Source organism: Erpetoichthys calabaricus, chromosome 11 (genome assembly GCF_900747795.2).
Source record: "Erpetoichthys calabaricus chromosome 11, fErpCal1.3, whole genome shotgun sequence".
In the NCBI taxonomy this organism is placed as follows: domain Eukaryota; kingdom Metazoa; phylum Chordata; class Cladistia; order Polypteriformes; family Polypteridae; genus Erpetoichthys; species Erpetoichthys calabaricus.
This window is the reverse complement of record NC_041404.2, coordinates 11,576,414-11,593,301: the sequence shown is the minus strand read 5'-3', so window position 1 is coordinate 11,593,301 and position 16,888 is coordinate 11,576,414. Positions and strand designations below refer to the sequence as shown.

The window sequence follows — 16,888 nt, the reverse complement described above, 5'->3', positions numbered from 1 at the left end:
AGAGATGTAAAATTTGAGCATTCACATTGCGAATAAAATGTTAGGTTTAAAAATGTTTATGCATTAGTTTTCAAATTCATGAAAACATGACAGTATATTGTAGCGTCAGACTAAATACATTAGCTCTTCCCTTCCCTATATATTTTTTTTTTATATAACATATTGTGGACGTTGGACCCAGACACCGACAGGCTGACACAGAAAGTTTTCAATAACACACATTTATTACAACCTGCACCCCTCAAGACAACATACAGTGCACAATCACCTAAACACAGTCTCTTAGGACTCCTCTCTGCTTCTTTGGCCGCCTCCAACTCCTCACTGGTAAGCTCCGTCCTTCTCCCACCCGACTCCGGCTCCCTGATTGGAGTGAGGCAGCTCCTTTTATTCAGTCCCCGGATGTGTCGCAGGTGGCCTCTGATTAACATTCGGCAGCACTTCCAGGTGTGTCAGAAGTGCTGCAAGGGAATTCAGTCCTCCTTCCGGCAGCACTCCCAAGTGTGGCAGAAATGCTGCATATTCAAGTCCAGGGGCTATCCAGGCGCCCCCCGGCAGTGGCCACGGTGGAGCATAGGGTTGGATCTCCCATCTCAGTAGCCCCCGTACAACCCAGGGGCGTTGCCCCCTTGTGGCCCAGGGAAAATACTGCCCTTCTTCCGGTAACGGGAGTAACGGCATCCCGGTGGGGCAAGGTCTGTCACAATATATATGTATGTATGTATGTATACAGTGCATCCGGAAAGTATTCACAGCGCATCACTTTTTCCACATTTTGTTATGTTACAGCCTTATTCCAAAATGGATTAAATTCATTTTTTTCTTCACAATTCTACACACAACACCCCATAATGACAACGTGAAAAAAGTTTACTTGAGATTTTTGCAAATTTATTAAAAATAAAAAAATTGAGAAAGCACATGTACATAAGTATTCAGAGCCTTTACCATGAAGCTCAAAATTGAGCTCAGGTGCATCCTGTTTCCCCTGATCATCCTTGAGATGTTTCTGTTGCTTAATTGGAGTCCACTTGTGATAAATTCAGTTGATTGGACATGATTTGGAAAGGCACACACCTGTCTATATAAGATCCCACAGTTGACAGTTCATGTCAGAGCACAAACCAAGCATGAAGTCAAAGGAATTGTCTGTAGACCTCCGAGACAGGATTGTCTCGAGGCACAAGTCTGGGGAAGGTTACAGAAAAATTTCTGCTGCTTTGAAGGTCCCAATGAGCACAGTGGCCTCCATCATCCGTAAGTGGAAGAAGTTCGAAACCACCAGGACTCTTCCTAGAGCTGGCTGGCCATCTAAACTGAGCGATCGGGGGAGAAGGGCCTTAGTCAGAGAGGTGACCAAGAACCCGATGGTCACTCTGTCAGAGCCTGCCTGGAGTTTGCCAAAAGGCACCTGAAGGACTCTCAGACCATGAGAAAGAAAATTCTCTGGTCTGATGAGACAAAGATTGAACTCTTTGGTGTGAATGCCAGGCGTCACGTTTGGAGGAAACCAGGCACCGCTCATCACCAGGCCAATACCATCCCTACAGTGAAGCATGGTGGTGGCAGCATCATGCTGTGGGGATGTTTTTCAGCGGCAGGAACTGGGAGAATAGTCGGGATAAAGGGAAAGATGACTGCAGCAATGTACAGAGACATCCTGGATGAAAACCTGCTCCAGAGCGCTCTTGACCTCAGACTGGGGCGACGGTTCATCATTCTTCAGGACAACGACCCTAAGCACACAGCCAAGATATCAAAGGAGTGGCTTCAGGACAACTCTGTGCATGTCCTTGAGTGGCCCAGTCAGAGCCCAGACTTGAATCCGATTGAACATCTCTGGAGAGATCTTAAAATGGCTGTGCACCGACGCTTCCCATCCAACCTGATGGAGCTTAAGAGGTGTTGCAAAGAGGAATGGGCGAAACTGGCCAAGGATAGGTGTGCCAAGCTTGTGGCATCATATTCAAAAAGACTTGAGGCTGTAATTGCTGCCAAAGGTGCATCGACAAAGTATTGAGCAAAGGCTGTGAATACTTATGTACATGTGATTTCTCAGTTTTTTTTATTTTTAATAAATTTGCAAAAACCTCAAGTAAACTTTTTTCACGTTGTCATTATGGGGTGTTGTGTGTAGAATTCTGAGGAAAAAAATGAATTTAATCCATTTTGGAATAAGGCTGTAACATAACAAAATGTGGAAAAAGTGATGCGCTGTGAATACTTTCCGGATGCACTGTGTGTGTGTGTGTGTGTGTGTGTGTGTGTGTATGTATATATATATATTGGGCTAATTGGGCACAATTTGGATATTTTTCAATTTAGGGGTGTACTCACTTTTGTTGCCAGCGGTTTAGACATTATGGCTGTATGTTTAGTTAATTTGAAGGGACAGCAAATTTGCACTGTTATACAAGCTGTACACCAACTACTTTACATTGTATCAAAGTGTCATATGTTCAGTGTTGTCCCGTGAAAAGATATAATAAAACACTTACAAAAATGTGAGGGGTGTACTCACTTTTGTGAGATACTGTGTGTGTATATGTATATTTTTTTCCTCATGTACTTTTTATTGCTGCCAAGTAAGAAGTACTGAAATATTAATTTGCAATAGAAGGCTGTCCAGATGGAGTCTCGGTACCTGAAGATGATAATCTGGATGGACACAAGTCATCTGCTTTTAGAGATGGTTCGTCTCCTTATGTCTGTTTGGATACACATTGAAAAATCCTTCACATTTGTGCTTGCAGGTCCTGCAACAAGTGGTGCTGCAGATTTTGGAGACTGGAATGCCTTTAGCTCACCCCAGACAACTTCAGGCGGAGACCCATTTCCAAACACACAGGCTGTGGCACAAATGCCTTCCTCTCCATCTGCTGAATTTTTTGATTTGATGGGCTCAAGCCACACAGCCATGACAACCTCTCAAAGCATGAATTTTGCACTATCAAGTGGAAATGCAATGGGCACTGGTGCTGGCCTGCCTATGTCCAGGTCTCAGGTATTGTGACAATATTGCTTTTTAAAAAGTCTGCTTCTTAATATATACCTAGGTAGTATTTCCAGTACATATAAAATAACGTAGCCACATAGGGTTAAACGTGCACACTGATTATCTCTCGCTCTTTTCCCAATGATGCCAACTTGAAACGGCGTTGGTCCTTAGGGAGGCTTGTCAGGGGGCTGGGCTGAATGAGATGCAACGACTTTGATTTAGAAAGCGTTACAAAAAAGACAAAAGCCTACTGCAGAGATGTTATTTGCATGGAACAACTGTGACCTAGTTTTAAATTGCAAATTTATATAGCAGTTTTTTTTTCTAAATGTGATTAGAATTGACCAGGATCACAGTGTGCATATCTGAAGCATGCTTAGATGCTTTCAAAGTTTTATAGTTTTAAAAATGGCATCAGTAACTAGACAAATCTTTTGATTAGGCAATCTAGAAACCTGTTTTGGAAATTTAAAAAAAATAAGTTTGTGGTAGACAGACAGTCAGACAAAATACAACATTTCTCTTTGCAGTGCTGATTTTTGCCTTGTCTTCTTTTTACTTATTCTGACAGCCGCTGCAGAATTTAACTGGATCCATGCAAAAGCCTAGCCACATACCATCTCAGCACATGCAGGTTGCCCCAAAGGGTGGCATCAAGTCTCCTCTTCCCTCCACCTGGTCAGATCCCAGTGTAAATATTAGTTTGGATTTTCTAGCCCCTGGAATGCAGCCTCCCAAGCCCACACAGCCATCTCTGAACACGATGATGCAACAACAAGGTAAGTACTTTCATGAAAGCTTCTCTTTGGACTGCTAGAGGCCATGAGAGCTAGAAGTGAGGTCTATAATCTCCAGAGACCTCAAATGTTCACATCAGCATTCTGGACTCAATCCAGTTGCTGCTGCTCTTGCTATCTCCCTTAATAGAGAATGTCACTTTTTCATTTGCAGTTCCCTTGATGATTTTGTGCTTTTCACATGAGGGAATTGTAGCATTGGCAGTAAACCTCTCCTGGGTACCCTTTTAAACTGGGGGGAGGGTCTCACCATGTGGAATTTAGATTTATTCTTTAAATTCCAGAGCGACTTGAGGCTTTGAAAGAATTTTTTATTCTGCTTAGTCCATAAGCCTTTATGGGTGTCAAGCTGCTCTCTTTTCGATATAAAAGAGAAAATGCAGAAAGCTACTTACAAGAGGGAGAGGCTAAACTTTTTTTAAAATACTTGGCATTTTGTGGTTTACATTTTTTGCTTTTTTTTCTCTCCTCCAAACATTAAATCAGTTTGCATTCATACTCTTTTATTTTAAAAAAAAAAAAAAGCTCCCATTCCAAACGTGTCTATAGATACAGATTTCCATAATCATACATCCAGTTATTTTAAAGCCAGTTGATTTACTTTGTAAACCTTTTTTTCCAGTATAGTTTTGGGGTGGAAGTGGCAGTAGTCTGTCCTGGCACCAAAAGACTCAAATGAGTGACTAAAAACTTGTTAGGGTGCTAGTCCATCATACAGCAGTTTTTTTCCTGTGGTGTTGCCATTTAACCTAACCTGTGCTATTGTGGGATGTAGGAGGAAACTAAAGTACCCAGATAAAAAAATAAAATAATATGGACACAGTGAGGATGTGCAGATTAAAAACTGTTAACCTGGAGATCTGGAACTGTAAAGCAGCAGTGCAAAGCAACATATCTCTCTCTCAAGAAAGCTTTGTCATAAATCAGAAGTGTAGGCATTGAGTGATTTATGGAGAAAATATGGCATTCATTTTACTACATTCTACTACTGCTTACGAATTATTTTTATTTAATGAGACAACTACATATTCTAATTTTCTGGACTTCCATTAGTCAATCAATCTGGATCTTAATCACCTGAAACAATTTCATCTTCTCAACAGCTTATTATTGTGAGGTTTGTGCCGGCAGCAGGCCAAGTACATCAGCCCAGGTTTACCTATCCCCAGCTACAGGATGCAGCTCTTCCTTGGGGAATTCCCAGGCATATTCTCTCCAGTGTGTCCTCAGTTTGACTCTCGGTGTCTCCACCAAATTAGACAAGTCTGAGGCTGCTCTGGGTGGGGATAGGGGCTGCCCTATCACAGAGTGTCAGCCCAGCCACCCTATTAAAAAGCCTAATTTCTGTCACTTGTACTTGTGATCCTCTGAAACCATCCTCACCAAAATTTCAGTTCTCTGCACCTTCCTTACTAAATCTGTCTGTGAGGTGCATTATCATTCACAACTTTCTTCTTTTATCTTGGCGGCCTATGCCTGCTTCTACTGTCTACCTGTAATACAGTTGATAGCTCTATACTGCCATCTATGATCTCTTTACGGTCACTGCGTTCATTATTATTGTGGCATTGTGCTGCACTTTTTTGTTGCTTTCAATCATATCCTTCTTTAATCAATTTCTAGCTGAATGACAGATGTTCTTGAGGAGGTACGGTCTAACTCCTTGTGATAGGAACATTTGTGTAAGTGAACTGTTGGCTGTGAAATGAAACCAAACCACTGGGAGCTGCCTGCCTGTAACTGTGTATTCCACTCTCCTTTTTTGTGCTTTATTACAGGTGTCCAGCCTTCTGTCAATATGATGGCCCAAAGCTTTGCAGGAATGAACCTTAGTATGCAGCCAAATTCAATGCCACCAAGACAGCCATCAAACCAGATGGTTGGAGGCAACGTGAATCTTGGAATGCCCAGTGTAATGGCAAGTGGAACTCTTGGCATGAACCCAATGTGTCTGCCTCAAGGGTCTACAGGCATGATGAACACAGGAATGATGGGAATGAACATGAGTATGGGAATGCCAACAACAGGGCCAGTTGGAATGGGCATGCAAAATATAGGAATGAACCCAGCCATGTTCCAACCCAAACAAGATGCCTTTGCAAACTTTGCCAACTTTGGCAAATGAAAACTATGAAGATCATGTTGAAATAGTTCATGAAGGAATCAAGAGCTGCACATACACAGAGTACTTGAAAACATTTGCTGCCGTCTCCACTTTTTATAGATTGAGAAATGTATGAGTAATTTTTGTATGGGGCAAAATATCTGGTGCGAGAGTGTGTTATTTCTTACTGGAAGACCTGCATTCACATCCTAAAGAGAGTTTTAAAACATCACTGGGATTTTAACATAACTCTGCCTCTGCCTGGGTCGGTACCCTGAAGAGAGCAACACTGATTCAAAGTTAGAAATCATATAATTATGTTTTGTACTTTTTCAAAGCATTTATTTTCCCTTTTAGTTCATGTTATCTCACATCATCTATAGATTTTAAAAAGCAGACTGAACTCCTCTGCTCTTAGTTGGGAGTGTTTTGTACGGTACGCTACGATGCAGGACAGCACCACCTTCTTCACAGCGGAAGTCACCAGTGTGGTCCAAATAGGGCAGCAAGAGCAACCTATGCTTGTCTTTCTCTGTGGACTGAACAAAGTAAGTTCTGAACCAAAATGAATAGTTTATGTGCCTACTGCACTTCACCCAGTGTGCAAGTCTGACATTTTTAAACCAATGTGTATTACAGCCTGGGGATGGAGAATGTCTGTGTGCTCATCTAAAGCAGGAGTTTGCTCGACTCACTTGTATGCTTTTCTATTTTCGATGCCCTCAAATCAGTGCACCATTCTTTACAGGAATGAAGGGGTGGAGAACTTCCTGTTTTGAAGAAGTTACAATATCATATGTATTTGACCAAGATTTTTTTTTCTTTTTAATATATATATATATATTTATATATAAATATATGGTAATTACTATTCCAGAGGGACTAATTGATGGGAGCCTTTTTCAGTTGTGCTTGGGTATTTTTTTTTGTCACTCGATTGTGGAGATCCTGTAAAATTAAAGCCATGGCGTATGCTTGAGGTGGGATCATTACTAAAACACTATTAGTTATGCAAATATCTGCTTTCTGATTTTTTGTTTTTTTAAACAATCCATAAAATCTGTTGATTGTATTCCATACAATATTTTATGTATAACATTAAACAGTCCATTAAAATGTTTTAATCTCATTTTTATACCTTTGCAGCTCAGAATTTTGAGAGAAATTGTCAAATACTCAATCATAGTGCACCAGCATTTAAAGTGGCCCTGATTTCTGACATAGTTCTGAATCTTATGGTGTTTGTTAATAATGACTGTTGCTGTAAAAAATTCCAAAAGAGATTATCCCTTACCAGTAGCAAACACCTCTGAAGGAATTATTTAGGAGAGCAGAGAGGCTTGATGGTTAGAGTCACAGTTTTGGGTTATTAATCCTGTCTGTGTGGAAGTCAGTCCTTTTTCCTCTGCCTGCCCAGAGTTTCTCTTATGGAACTAACATAAATCACCAGGGTTTAACAGCATACACCATAATTTATCCCATGTTGCACTCTTGTTTCATCCAAGGTTTGTTCAAAGCATCTGATAATAGGATAATTTCCAGCTTTCCGTGACCCTGAATTGAAATATAATGGATCAGTAAGTGAGTAACACAAACAGTTTAAGTGAGATCTGGTTATGTGCAGACAGAACACTCATGCAGTGATATGCTTAAGGGGTCATTGGAAGATTTTGGAGTTGAACCTGAAAGGCATATTCTGCTATGCTGGCTCTACAGATTAGTATCTGTGGTTTATAGTGTATGCTTCCTGTGGCTTTCTGCCACTGTAAAAGTTTGTGTGTTCTAGCACCTGTCTGCTTCATCTGACACAGTCAAGACATGGGTGTGCCGTGCTGCCATGGCAAGACGTCTCCTAAAGAATAGCCAGGAACTGGCCACCCTTGTAATCAAGGACAGAAGAAATTTCCACCATTTAGTTTAGGTGGGGCTCATTTCAATCCATTCTTTGTCGCTAAGAGAGACTCCATTTTTGGTACGCTGTATTAATCTGCTCAGAATGTTGTCTACTGAAATGAAGTATCACCACATCCAGTATTACAGGGAGAATTCTAAGCTGATGAATTCAGACTGGGAGAAATTCAATGTTTTGATAAACTGGAGATGAATCGCTCCTTGCAACAACTGCAGTAATGGATGGAAAGGGATTCTCTAGCACCAAATACTAAAGTCCCAGCCAATGCAGAGAAATTATGTGGACATTTTCAGCATGTTTAGGGTGTGCTCCATATTGATTACATGCCTCAAAAGGACCACATAACTGGTCAGTTATTTTTAGATAGCGGGGAGAAAATGACATCCCTCATGCTTCTTTGCATCAATGCTGCTCTTGCTCACACAACACAAGCTACAAAGGCTACTCTGCAAAACTATGGACTTGAAGTAATAACACGCTGACCTATTCTCCATGCAGGAGCCCTTGTGACTACCACCTGTGCCTCCTTCTGAACATCCATTACGGTGTGCTATGACAAAAGACATCAAATTGGCTATAGAAAGAATCAACCCTGGAGAGGGGGCTGACCCATCACAGGACCTGCTGCTGTTGTGAACATCGTAAACTGGTGACTCTGGTGTTTACAGGGATCATATTGGAAATCAAAACTGGGTTTGTCTACTGGTGTTTAATAGTTCAGGCTCAAACCTTTGGAGCTAATCCATTAGAAAGGCCTATGATAAATATGACTGTAGTACACCCCAAAAAATGAGTTACTTTATATTAACTATCTTTTTTTCTTGTCATTTTTACTGGCAATGTAAACTTTTAGAGAGAGGTATCTCTTTCAGCATGCCAGACATAAAATGCTCAATGGATGTGACAGGCTTGTGTGAAAGGAGATACTTGCATTAGGATAATGCACTGCTTACAAGTGAGCACAGAGATCTCTGTTGTGCCAGCTTGCCTTTTCTGCCACACGTGCTGTGTTTTGAAAAATGGTATTGAAATGTTCAATTAAGCCAAATTTGTAGTTAAAGGTACCTTTTGATGAAAGCAAGTGCCCATTTGGATGGACTCAACCTGTTGTATTCTGGGTTAAGTCATTCATAATGCATAGGGTAAAGTGTTGGGTGTTAAAAGGAGCAGGACAAGTTTGTAAAATGTTGCTAAAATGAATGATACTGAGAGCAGGTAATGAAACCACCTGATTTCTAAAGCATTCACACTAGAGAATCAACCACTTCTAATAACAACATAACAGGCCCAGAACCGCTTAATCAAATTCAGGGTGAGGAAGATGCAGTTTTTTTTGTAACTACCTTGACAAGTGCAAGACATTGAAACGCACGTGATCCTGACACTCCAACCAGATGCAGGGATACATTTTAAAAATCCCACACAGCTCATGAAAACATGGTATGGGATTTAAATGCAGGAAGTTGGGTGGGTAAGGTGGCAAATTATACTTAAGTACCAGCCTCCTACGACTATAACTAGATAAATAAATGGTTTAGACAATAGATGGACTGGATTTGCTTTTTTCCTTGGACTTAGTCCTTTGCTGTGCTCTCTTACTGTCCAAGCAGTGTTTAATTAACCACCTACTAACAGTTCATTTGAGTGACATTGTCCTTTGGTTATCAGCTAAACAACTCGGTTAGTGATCGGTGCAGTTAGAGAATTCAGTTGAGAACATCAACACGTGGACAGCTTGTCACAGAGACTGAGTATTGAATATGTTCCTTTGGAATGTCCTGTGCATTCTACAGCTTTACTTGGGTTTAAATATCTGGACCAAAGATGCAGGTTTGCTGAGAAGCACGAATATGTCATGTGAAATGAAGCAAAACTTTTAAAATCCTCTAGCCATTTTCATACTGTAGAACTGTATGGGGTTTAGCCTGAAATTCACTGACTGCCAGATACACAAAGAGAAACCTGCCCAGTGATGGGCTGACAAGTGTCATCCATTACAACGTTGTATAATGAATTTGGAATTATGGAGGTTTCAAGATGACTTATTTTGGCCAGCTCCATTGACTGAAACATTGTTTTTAAATTAACTTTACTCTTAAAATTCTCTATGAGGTAAACTGGCATCGGGCAGCGGACATAAAAAAAAAGCAAACTCCCAGTACACACACTTTCAAGGGTTTAAAATAACCCATACTTGCACACCTTGTACTTGGAGAAAAGGTTTCCAAGTTTTTTTTTTAGGGCAAATAGGACCTTCATGGAAACATTTATTTCAACAGATTTTCTAGAACATTTGATAATTGTGTATTAACTCACATTTTAAAAATGGGTTTAACACAAAACACTGATTATATGATTTGCCTCAAGTCACTGCTCACGTTGATACGTTTGGTATGCCACTTAATGTGCAGCTGCAGTGCCCCCTAGAGCCTCCTAACAAAGCCAGCACCACTAGAGACTACTGAGCAAGGACGCAGGAGCAAAATAACATCCAGGTCAAATTTGATTACATCTTGCCTGAAGAAGGGGCCTGAGTTGCCTCGAAAGCTTGCATATTGTAATCTTTCTAGTTAGCCAATAAAAGGTGTCATTTTGCTTGGCTTTTCTCTACATCCAGGTCAAAGAAAGAATTGGGTTTATAGGGTCATTACTGTCACATGTATAGAGTATTGTGAATTTCCATCTTGAAATATGTAATGAACATGCAACACTCTGGCATCATGAATAGTATGAGGAACGTTTTTACCTGAAATATGAGATTAAAGGTTCCTGTCTGACCAGTGGCAATTTAAATAACCATGATGCATCTTCTATATAAAAGTTATATTTTATTTAAACTTGCATCCAAAAATGTATACACACCTGTCCACATTTAAACTGCTACATATGGCAGTGAATTCAAGGAAACAGAATCCTTATGAATTTTTATCTTTTTTCAGAACCATCATGACAGAAAAAAATCAAAGATCTGCACCGAACAACTGCATGCACGCAAGAGTATGAGCAGAGCACCATGGCCTACGCATAGATGCCAGAAAACAATTTGTTCCACGTAAATATTCTGTTTTAGATCAAAGCGAATAAAAAAAGAATCTCCACTATCTCTCTTAGGTGGGCTCATGATTGGAGAGCCCCACCACCCCTACTGGCTGTGTGTGTGTCGCCACCATAACCTGCACTGTTATAATTTCTGCAATGGACACTGGGGCTCTTGCTGTTTTTATGACTAAATGCTTCTCATCCAGCCAAACAAACAAGTAGGACGTTTTCCCCTCGAATGAAGAGCTGGTTAACATGTCTCAAGTGTACTCTTTGGTAGTCCACCTTCTCTCGCGCTTCGGCAGGCTTGGTTTTACTTTGCACGACCGAAGATGGATTTCTGCCGCAGCTCTTCCTTGGAGACCGACGTAGTCCTGGAGAGGACAGCTGTTCTCCGAGATCCTGTGCACCACTCTCTGCCTTGCCCGTAGTCTTCTCAGGGACACTTCTCAGTTTTAGAGCTTCTTCATCTTCTTGCAGCTTTAGTCTGTCAAAAAGCTGAAGAGGAAGTTGGCATTAGGTTTCCTTCCTTTTTTTTTTTTTTTTTTTTTTTTTTTTTTTAAAAACCCAAGTTACGCTTGAATCTTAGGAGAGGTTGTATATTCAGTGATCGTAGCTATTTAAAAACAGTAAACTTAGAAGTGACCGCAAAGCAGATAACCACCATACAATTTCTTCAGATACAACCTTGTGGTTAAATGTATTTTATAGAATGGGGAGACAGAAATGTGGACTAAAGCTCAGTTTATCAAGGGAGAGAAAATCCACACGCCATACTGTTAAAGGCAGGGTTCTCAAAGTCCAGTCCTGGAGGGCCGCAGTGCCTGCAGGTTTTCATTCAAACCCTTTTCTTAATTTCATTTTTCTTCTGCAAAATTTGTGGTCACTGCTAAGATTTCTGTTTTCCAGGCAGTGAAAAGTGTTCATGGATTTTGACTTGCAGATATTAAATTGAGATGATTAAACATAATAAAGAAAGACCTGTAGTGCACCATCTGTACGGTTGCACCATGCCATTTTCACTGAAGCACACCAGATAACCAGTCATTTCTTGGTTGCTTGTTTGAGCTAACAAGAGACACAATTTTGCAATTAAAGAGTCAACCTACTAGTTACCTTCTGCCAGTCAAACATGCAGACCTCAAAATCCAGAGAACGGCCTCCAGATGAACATTTATTTAGAAAGCAACTCTTAACTGTAATGCCGTCTCCACTTGTACACACCTTAATTTCACACAGAATGAAATGCTATCCTTTTGCATCCTGTATTGACTCATTATTATTTTTTTTTGTCCTTGTCTTTAAGAACCAGGGAGGAATGGTCATGAAGTATCTTTATCCTATTCGCCAATTTCCAATGTAAGCCACTACAAACGAGGTGCTTTACAAATCAGACAAGATGGCTTAACAATTTCTTGTCTCCACATCGAATGTGACAGCCAGAAGTGGCAGATTCCTCCAAGTTCACTGATGAGGCATTACTCCATTCTACTGAAGATGGAGCATTACCAAAGGAGCTTAGTCTCAGCTTTTGAGAATTCCAAACGTATTCACCCTTGGCTAAACTACTACTCACCCTTGTGACAGTCAGAGCAGGCTCATGGTAGAAAGCCTCACCCAGTACTGGCTTTCTGTAGGTCTCATCCACGTCCACAAGGGCCTGAGGAGAGAGGAAAAGATGAAGGAGGAGCAGAGTAAAAAGCCGCCACTGGTGAGAAACCCCACTATGATTATCCATGGAGCGATGGAAACTCTGCTCTTTTCATGAAAATGTGCAAGATGACTTTCCACAGTTGAAGAGTGTTATCTGTATCTCACTTAAAAACAGAAGGCTCTGCTTTGCATTCATCAGTCCTGCGGATAAAAGAAGAAAGGCATTCTCATATGAAATAAAACGTTATTGTGCACACTCGTCCAAAGTCAGTCTTTAAACCATACAGGGCCTCTACGCACTTTCCACATACAGCAAAACATGGACGTTCGATGCAAAGTGCAGTGCTCACCGCAGATGGAGTTATCAAGTCAGTTATTAAAATCAAAATGGACTGTTCAGGAGTTGTACTTTTCCTTAGTTCTTTGATTCATTTTATATAACTTAACAAAAAATATACATGTACAGAGCACTCTGTAAAATCACAGAAGTACTTTAGTCTGTTTCTCTACATTGCTATTGCACTTCATTCAGATGCAGCAATTACAAAGTAGAAACCAGGACAGCCAGTTCTTTAGAACAATGAATTCAACTAAGTGGCTGAGGAACCGACGTTACCAAAGAATTATCAAATAACTCAAGAAGGTGAGTCAATTCATTGGTCCCACTGGTTGCTTGAGCCAAGGCTGCTGTAAGAAAGGCCTTGTGACAAAGACTAGCGGTTTTTCCCCCCCACTGTTTGTTCACTCAAGCGCGAGTCACCACTCAAAAACAGATTAAGCTGCAGCGTCGAGGCCGTTGTTCCTACGGCATACGTGACTTGGTTTCCACTGTAAAATTAGCACAAGCGGGTTTTGGAAAATGGATGCTGCTTCTCAAAATCATACGACATCTTGTAAGACCCACACGGTAGAAAAAAAATAAAAAGGAAGCGCACAACAACATGTCCTCAGAGCAGCTGCCAACATCACTGCCTATTGACATGAACAGTTTGTCTCTTGTCCCCACACTTCACCAACTTCTCCATTTCATTAGCTGGTCACTTTTCCCCACTAGAATACTACTAACTTCTGCCATGTAGTCCCAGTTTAAATATCCATGGTCATGACTCGCTCTTTAGACTCGAGAGAGGAAGCAGTCGACACCTTAAATTCCCTAAAATTGATCAACATTTTTGGCAATGTGCTGAACACTTACTCTCCACGAGTCTGATCCTGACAGCTGTCACATACGTGACCAGACCTCGGTGTCACTCAGCTTGTGGCTATAGCACCGAGTGGCCTACCCCTCTGGCACACACGTCATTGACATCTCCTACATCTTTACACCTCAAAGTCTGATCCTACTACACCTGAAAAAAAAACATCTTGCCCATTTCTTATGCTCTGCACTTCATCGGATCTGTACACCTGACCTCTTAGCGTTGAATTTGTGCGTCTGTTATTAACACTTTAATGTTGTACTTATGTATTATAAAGCAAATACCATGTTCCAGAACTTGTCAAACGCAACCAAAAATCCTGAGCAGACACCACGGAGGCCCTTGAATGTGCGAATATGGACTTTGATCCTGATCTGATCTTTAACGCAGCGGTACAGCTCTCCAAGGGGGCTTCCAGTATGAACTGCAAAAGATGCATAGGAAGAAACAATCAGATTAAGTGCCAGTCACAGTTTATCAAAAACAAAACAAAAAACTTTTTGTAACATTACTCCCTTACTGCTTATTCTGAATAATGAACCACATTGGAAAAAAAGAAAAACACACACCAGCAAGGAGTTTTGTGCAGGCAATTATTGTCAGGACTGGAGATGGAGCATATGTGCAACCTCATCTTAAAACAATTTAACGTTTCCAGTAATTGCATGAAACAATTCCAAAGCTAAAAGAAAAAGCTGTAATAAAGAGAGAGTCACGTCAATAACAAGGTTAACAGCGACACTGCATGTCATTATGGCATCAGGGTGACATTTAATGGTTTCACCAAGTGTTGCGCCCAGCAGATCTGCTTTTAGGACGCGCCAGTATAGAAATGCCAGAAGAGCTTCCAGAGTCAGAGGAACTACCCGGAAAGCACAACGTGTGGGTGAATCCTCTCTCCACTTCGATTTAGCCCAATGTTCCTTATAGATAGATAGATAGATAGATAGATAGATAGATAGATAGATAGATAGATAGATAGATAGATACTATCTATCTATCTATAAGGAACATTGGGCTAAATCGAAGTGGAGAGAGGATTCACCCACACGTTGTGCTTTCCAGGTATACAGTCCACTCAACGTGGTGGGCTGGCACGGGCGCCAAGACCATAAACTACAACTTCAAAGAAGTTTTTTTTTGAACGAATACGGTGGGTCTTCAGCTCCCTGGTATTTGGTTACTTACATGAAGTCTTTGCTGCACTTTAGACCTGACCGCTACAGGAAATGCTCTTTAAAATGACGCACCGCTTCACTACAAATGGAACTCCTCAGCTTTACAGTGCAAGCAACAAACTGCAAACTCCATCTGAGTGGGAACTGCTAGGCTAGATTACTGAAACGTGGGGGGTCACAATTCGATGATACTGCATTTCCATTTAATTCAATAATAATCCTTTTTTGGAATAAAAGCTGAAATTATATTTCTATGGGCAAAATTGTGTACGTTCATTGTTCCTAATAATTAATTAGTTCTAATTCACCACAATGATTTAAGTTTTATTTTTACATTATGGAAACTGAATTCAGCTATGTCAAAAGCGTCCATAATAAAATTATGGTTCACAACACAATAAAACACACAGTTTTATATAAATATGCTACAATCAGCTGTGGTCTATTGTACAAGTTCAAAAGTCTGCCACACTGATATGCAAAGAAAATCAAAAAACAGTAATTTTCCTCAGAGTATCAATAGAATATCAAAGCCAAAACACAGATGTATTTTCCCTCAATCTGTAAACATAGAAGGGGAATCGCAGGTTGGAGGCAAAGGGTTCAAGGCCAGCCACTCCATGTGACGACATGAAACAAACCTCGCTGGTGTGGACATCCCAGAGCATGCTGGGTGTTGGGGGTGATACAAAAGTGTAAACAAATGTACAAATCCTGGTAAAACGAAAGTTATGTTTGGGTGTCCGCTCACTACAGGAAGATGCCATCATGGCTCACATCAACACCAATCGCTTTAACTCGAAGCTTTTTAGGGAAAAGCCACAAGTTACTAACACATGTACGGCAGACAGTGTGGTGTAGTGATGAAGGCTTTGGACTTCAAATCCTGAAGTTTGGGGGGGTCACAGCCTGCTAGTGACACTGTGGGACCCCGAGCAAGTCACTTCACCTTCCCGTGCTCCAATTGGAAAAAGAAAAGAAATGGGACGGATTGTAAGGATAAAGCCATCAGTCAAACAAGTGAATGTAAATATGAGTGATAAAGCACTGTGGAGCCCACCAGAGCGCCTCGACTTTAGGACAAGGCAGACACCATAAACCCAAAAGGCCGATTGTCAAGATTACAATCCCAACTTTTCGAACCAGAAAAGCCCTCTAGCTTAAAAGACACAAGAAACGACGGGTCGTGGCTCTTTACACACAACAGCACTGCAGTGTTCTTCATTGTTGTTTTATTTTCAGGTGACCCTGACAGGGCTGCAATGCGAATCGGGCTGGTGACTGAGGCAGTAGCCCTGTGAATCACCGACCTCTACAAAGCTCCTGTCCCGTTGTTGTCCTTCACCGCTCGATCCGATTACTCTGACGCCTCACAGTAGAATGTGAGGACGGACCGCGCTAGGCAAGCAGAGGTCTAAATTCAGACTTTTTGACTGCCTGGCTGACAGTTAACGCACATCAGACTGCATTCGCCATGGCAAAGCCAATCCCTAAGCCAGGGAGGATTTCGGCGCACTTTCGGACACGGCTCCCCCATACTTGCTCCTTACCTGCCATCCTTGTCAGCACATTACGCGGCCCCTTGCTTTTTCTCGGCGCACTCTTAGCGGCTTCATCATCCTCTCCCGTCGTCGCCGGTTTAACAATCAATTTTTTCAGCCTCTCGATGCGCTCCGGATCGGGGACTCCTTTCCTCGCCTTGCCCTTTCGTTTGGATACATTCTCTGGCCGTGGGGGCTCCCGGGAGCGCTTCAAGAAGCTCTCGTACTGTGCCAAGTTGTTGAAGCACTTCACGTTTGGGTACGGCAACTGGATGTCTGGGGCGTAAAGAGCAAGAAGAGGATCGAAAAATTCAGAAAGAACATCGAGCCGAGCACTCGGCTCTACATTCGCCGAGCTGCAACTAGCTATCTCACTCGTGCCTTCTTTCCCGCCGGTTCTCTCTGCTTCCTCCATGATAGTCTGTGTATTGCGTACCCCCGACCTATAGAGGGCGCACTAACTACCT

At 41.5% G+C, this 16,888-nt stretch overlaps 2 protein-coding genes across 3 annotated transcripts in view; one reads left to right on the top strand and one right to left on the bottom strand.

Moving 5' to 3' along the window:
* clint1a (clathrin interactor 1a) overlaps positions 1–7,028 on the top strand; it is a 112,780-nt gene extending 105,752 nt beyond the window's left edge. For both annotated transcript variants that reach the window (XM_051933749.1, XM_028812674.2), the window contains 3 exons: positions 2,754–3,004; positions 3,570–3,777; positions 5,574–7,028. In XM_051933749.1, coding sequence (XP_051789709.1) covers positions 2,754–3,004; positions 3,570–3,777; positions 5,574–5,920 — 806 coding nt within the window. In that variant the 3' untranslated portion in view covers positions 5,921–7,028. The remainder of the gene's footprint in view (positions 1–2,753; positions 3,005–3,569; positions 3,778–5,573) is intronic.
* Positions 7,029–10,619: 3,591 nt separating this feature from the next.
* On the bottom strand, positions 10,620–16,887 carry lsm11 (LSM11, U7 small nuclear RNA associated). The gene is made up of 4 exons (XM_028812675.2): positions 16,431–16,887; positions 13,987–14,126; positions 12,427–12,510; positions 10,620–11,348 (listed from the first exon to the last, which is right to left on the bottom strand). Exons 1-4 carry the CDS (start codon positions 16,834–16,836, stop codon positions 11,049–11,051), a joined length of 930 nt encoding a protein of 309 aa, XP_028668508.1. The 5' UTR covers positions 16,837–16,887; the 3' UTR covers positions 10,620–11,048.
* Between the last annotated feature and the right edge of the window lies 1 nt (position 16,888).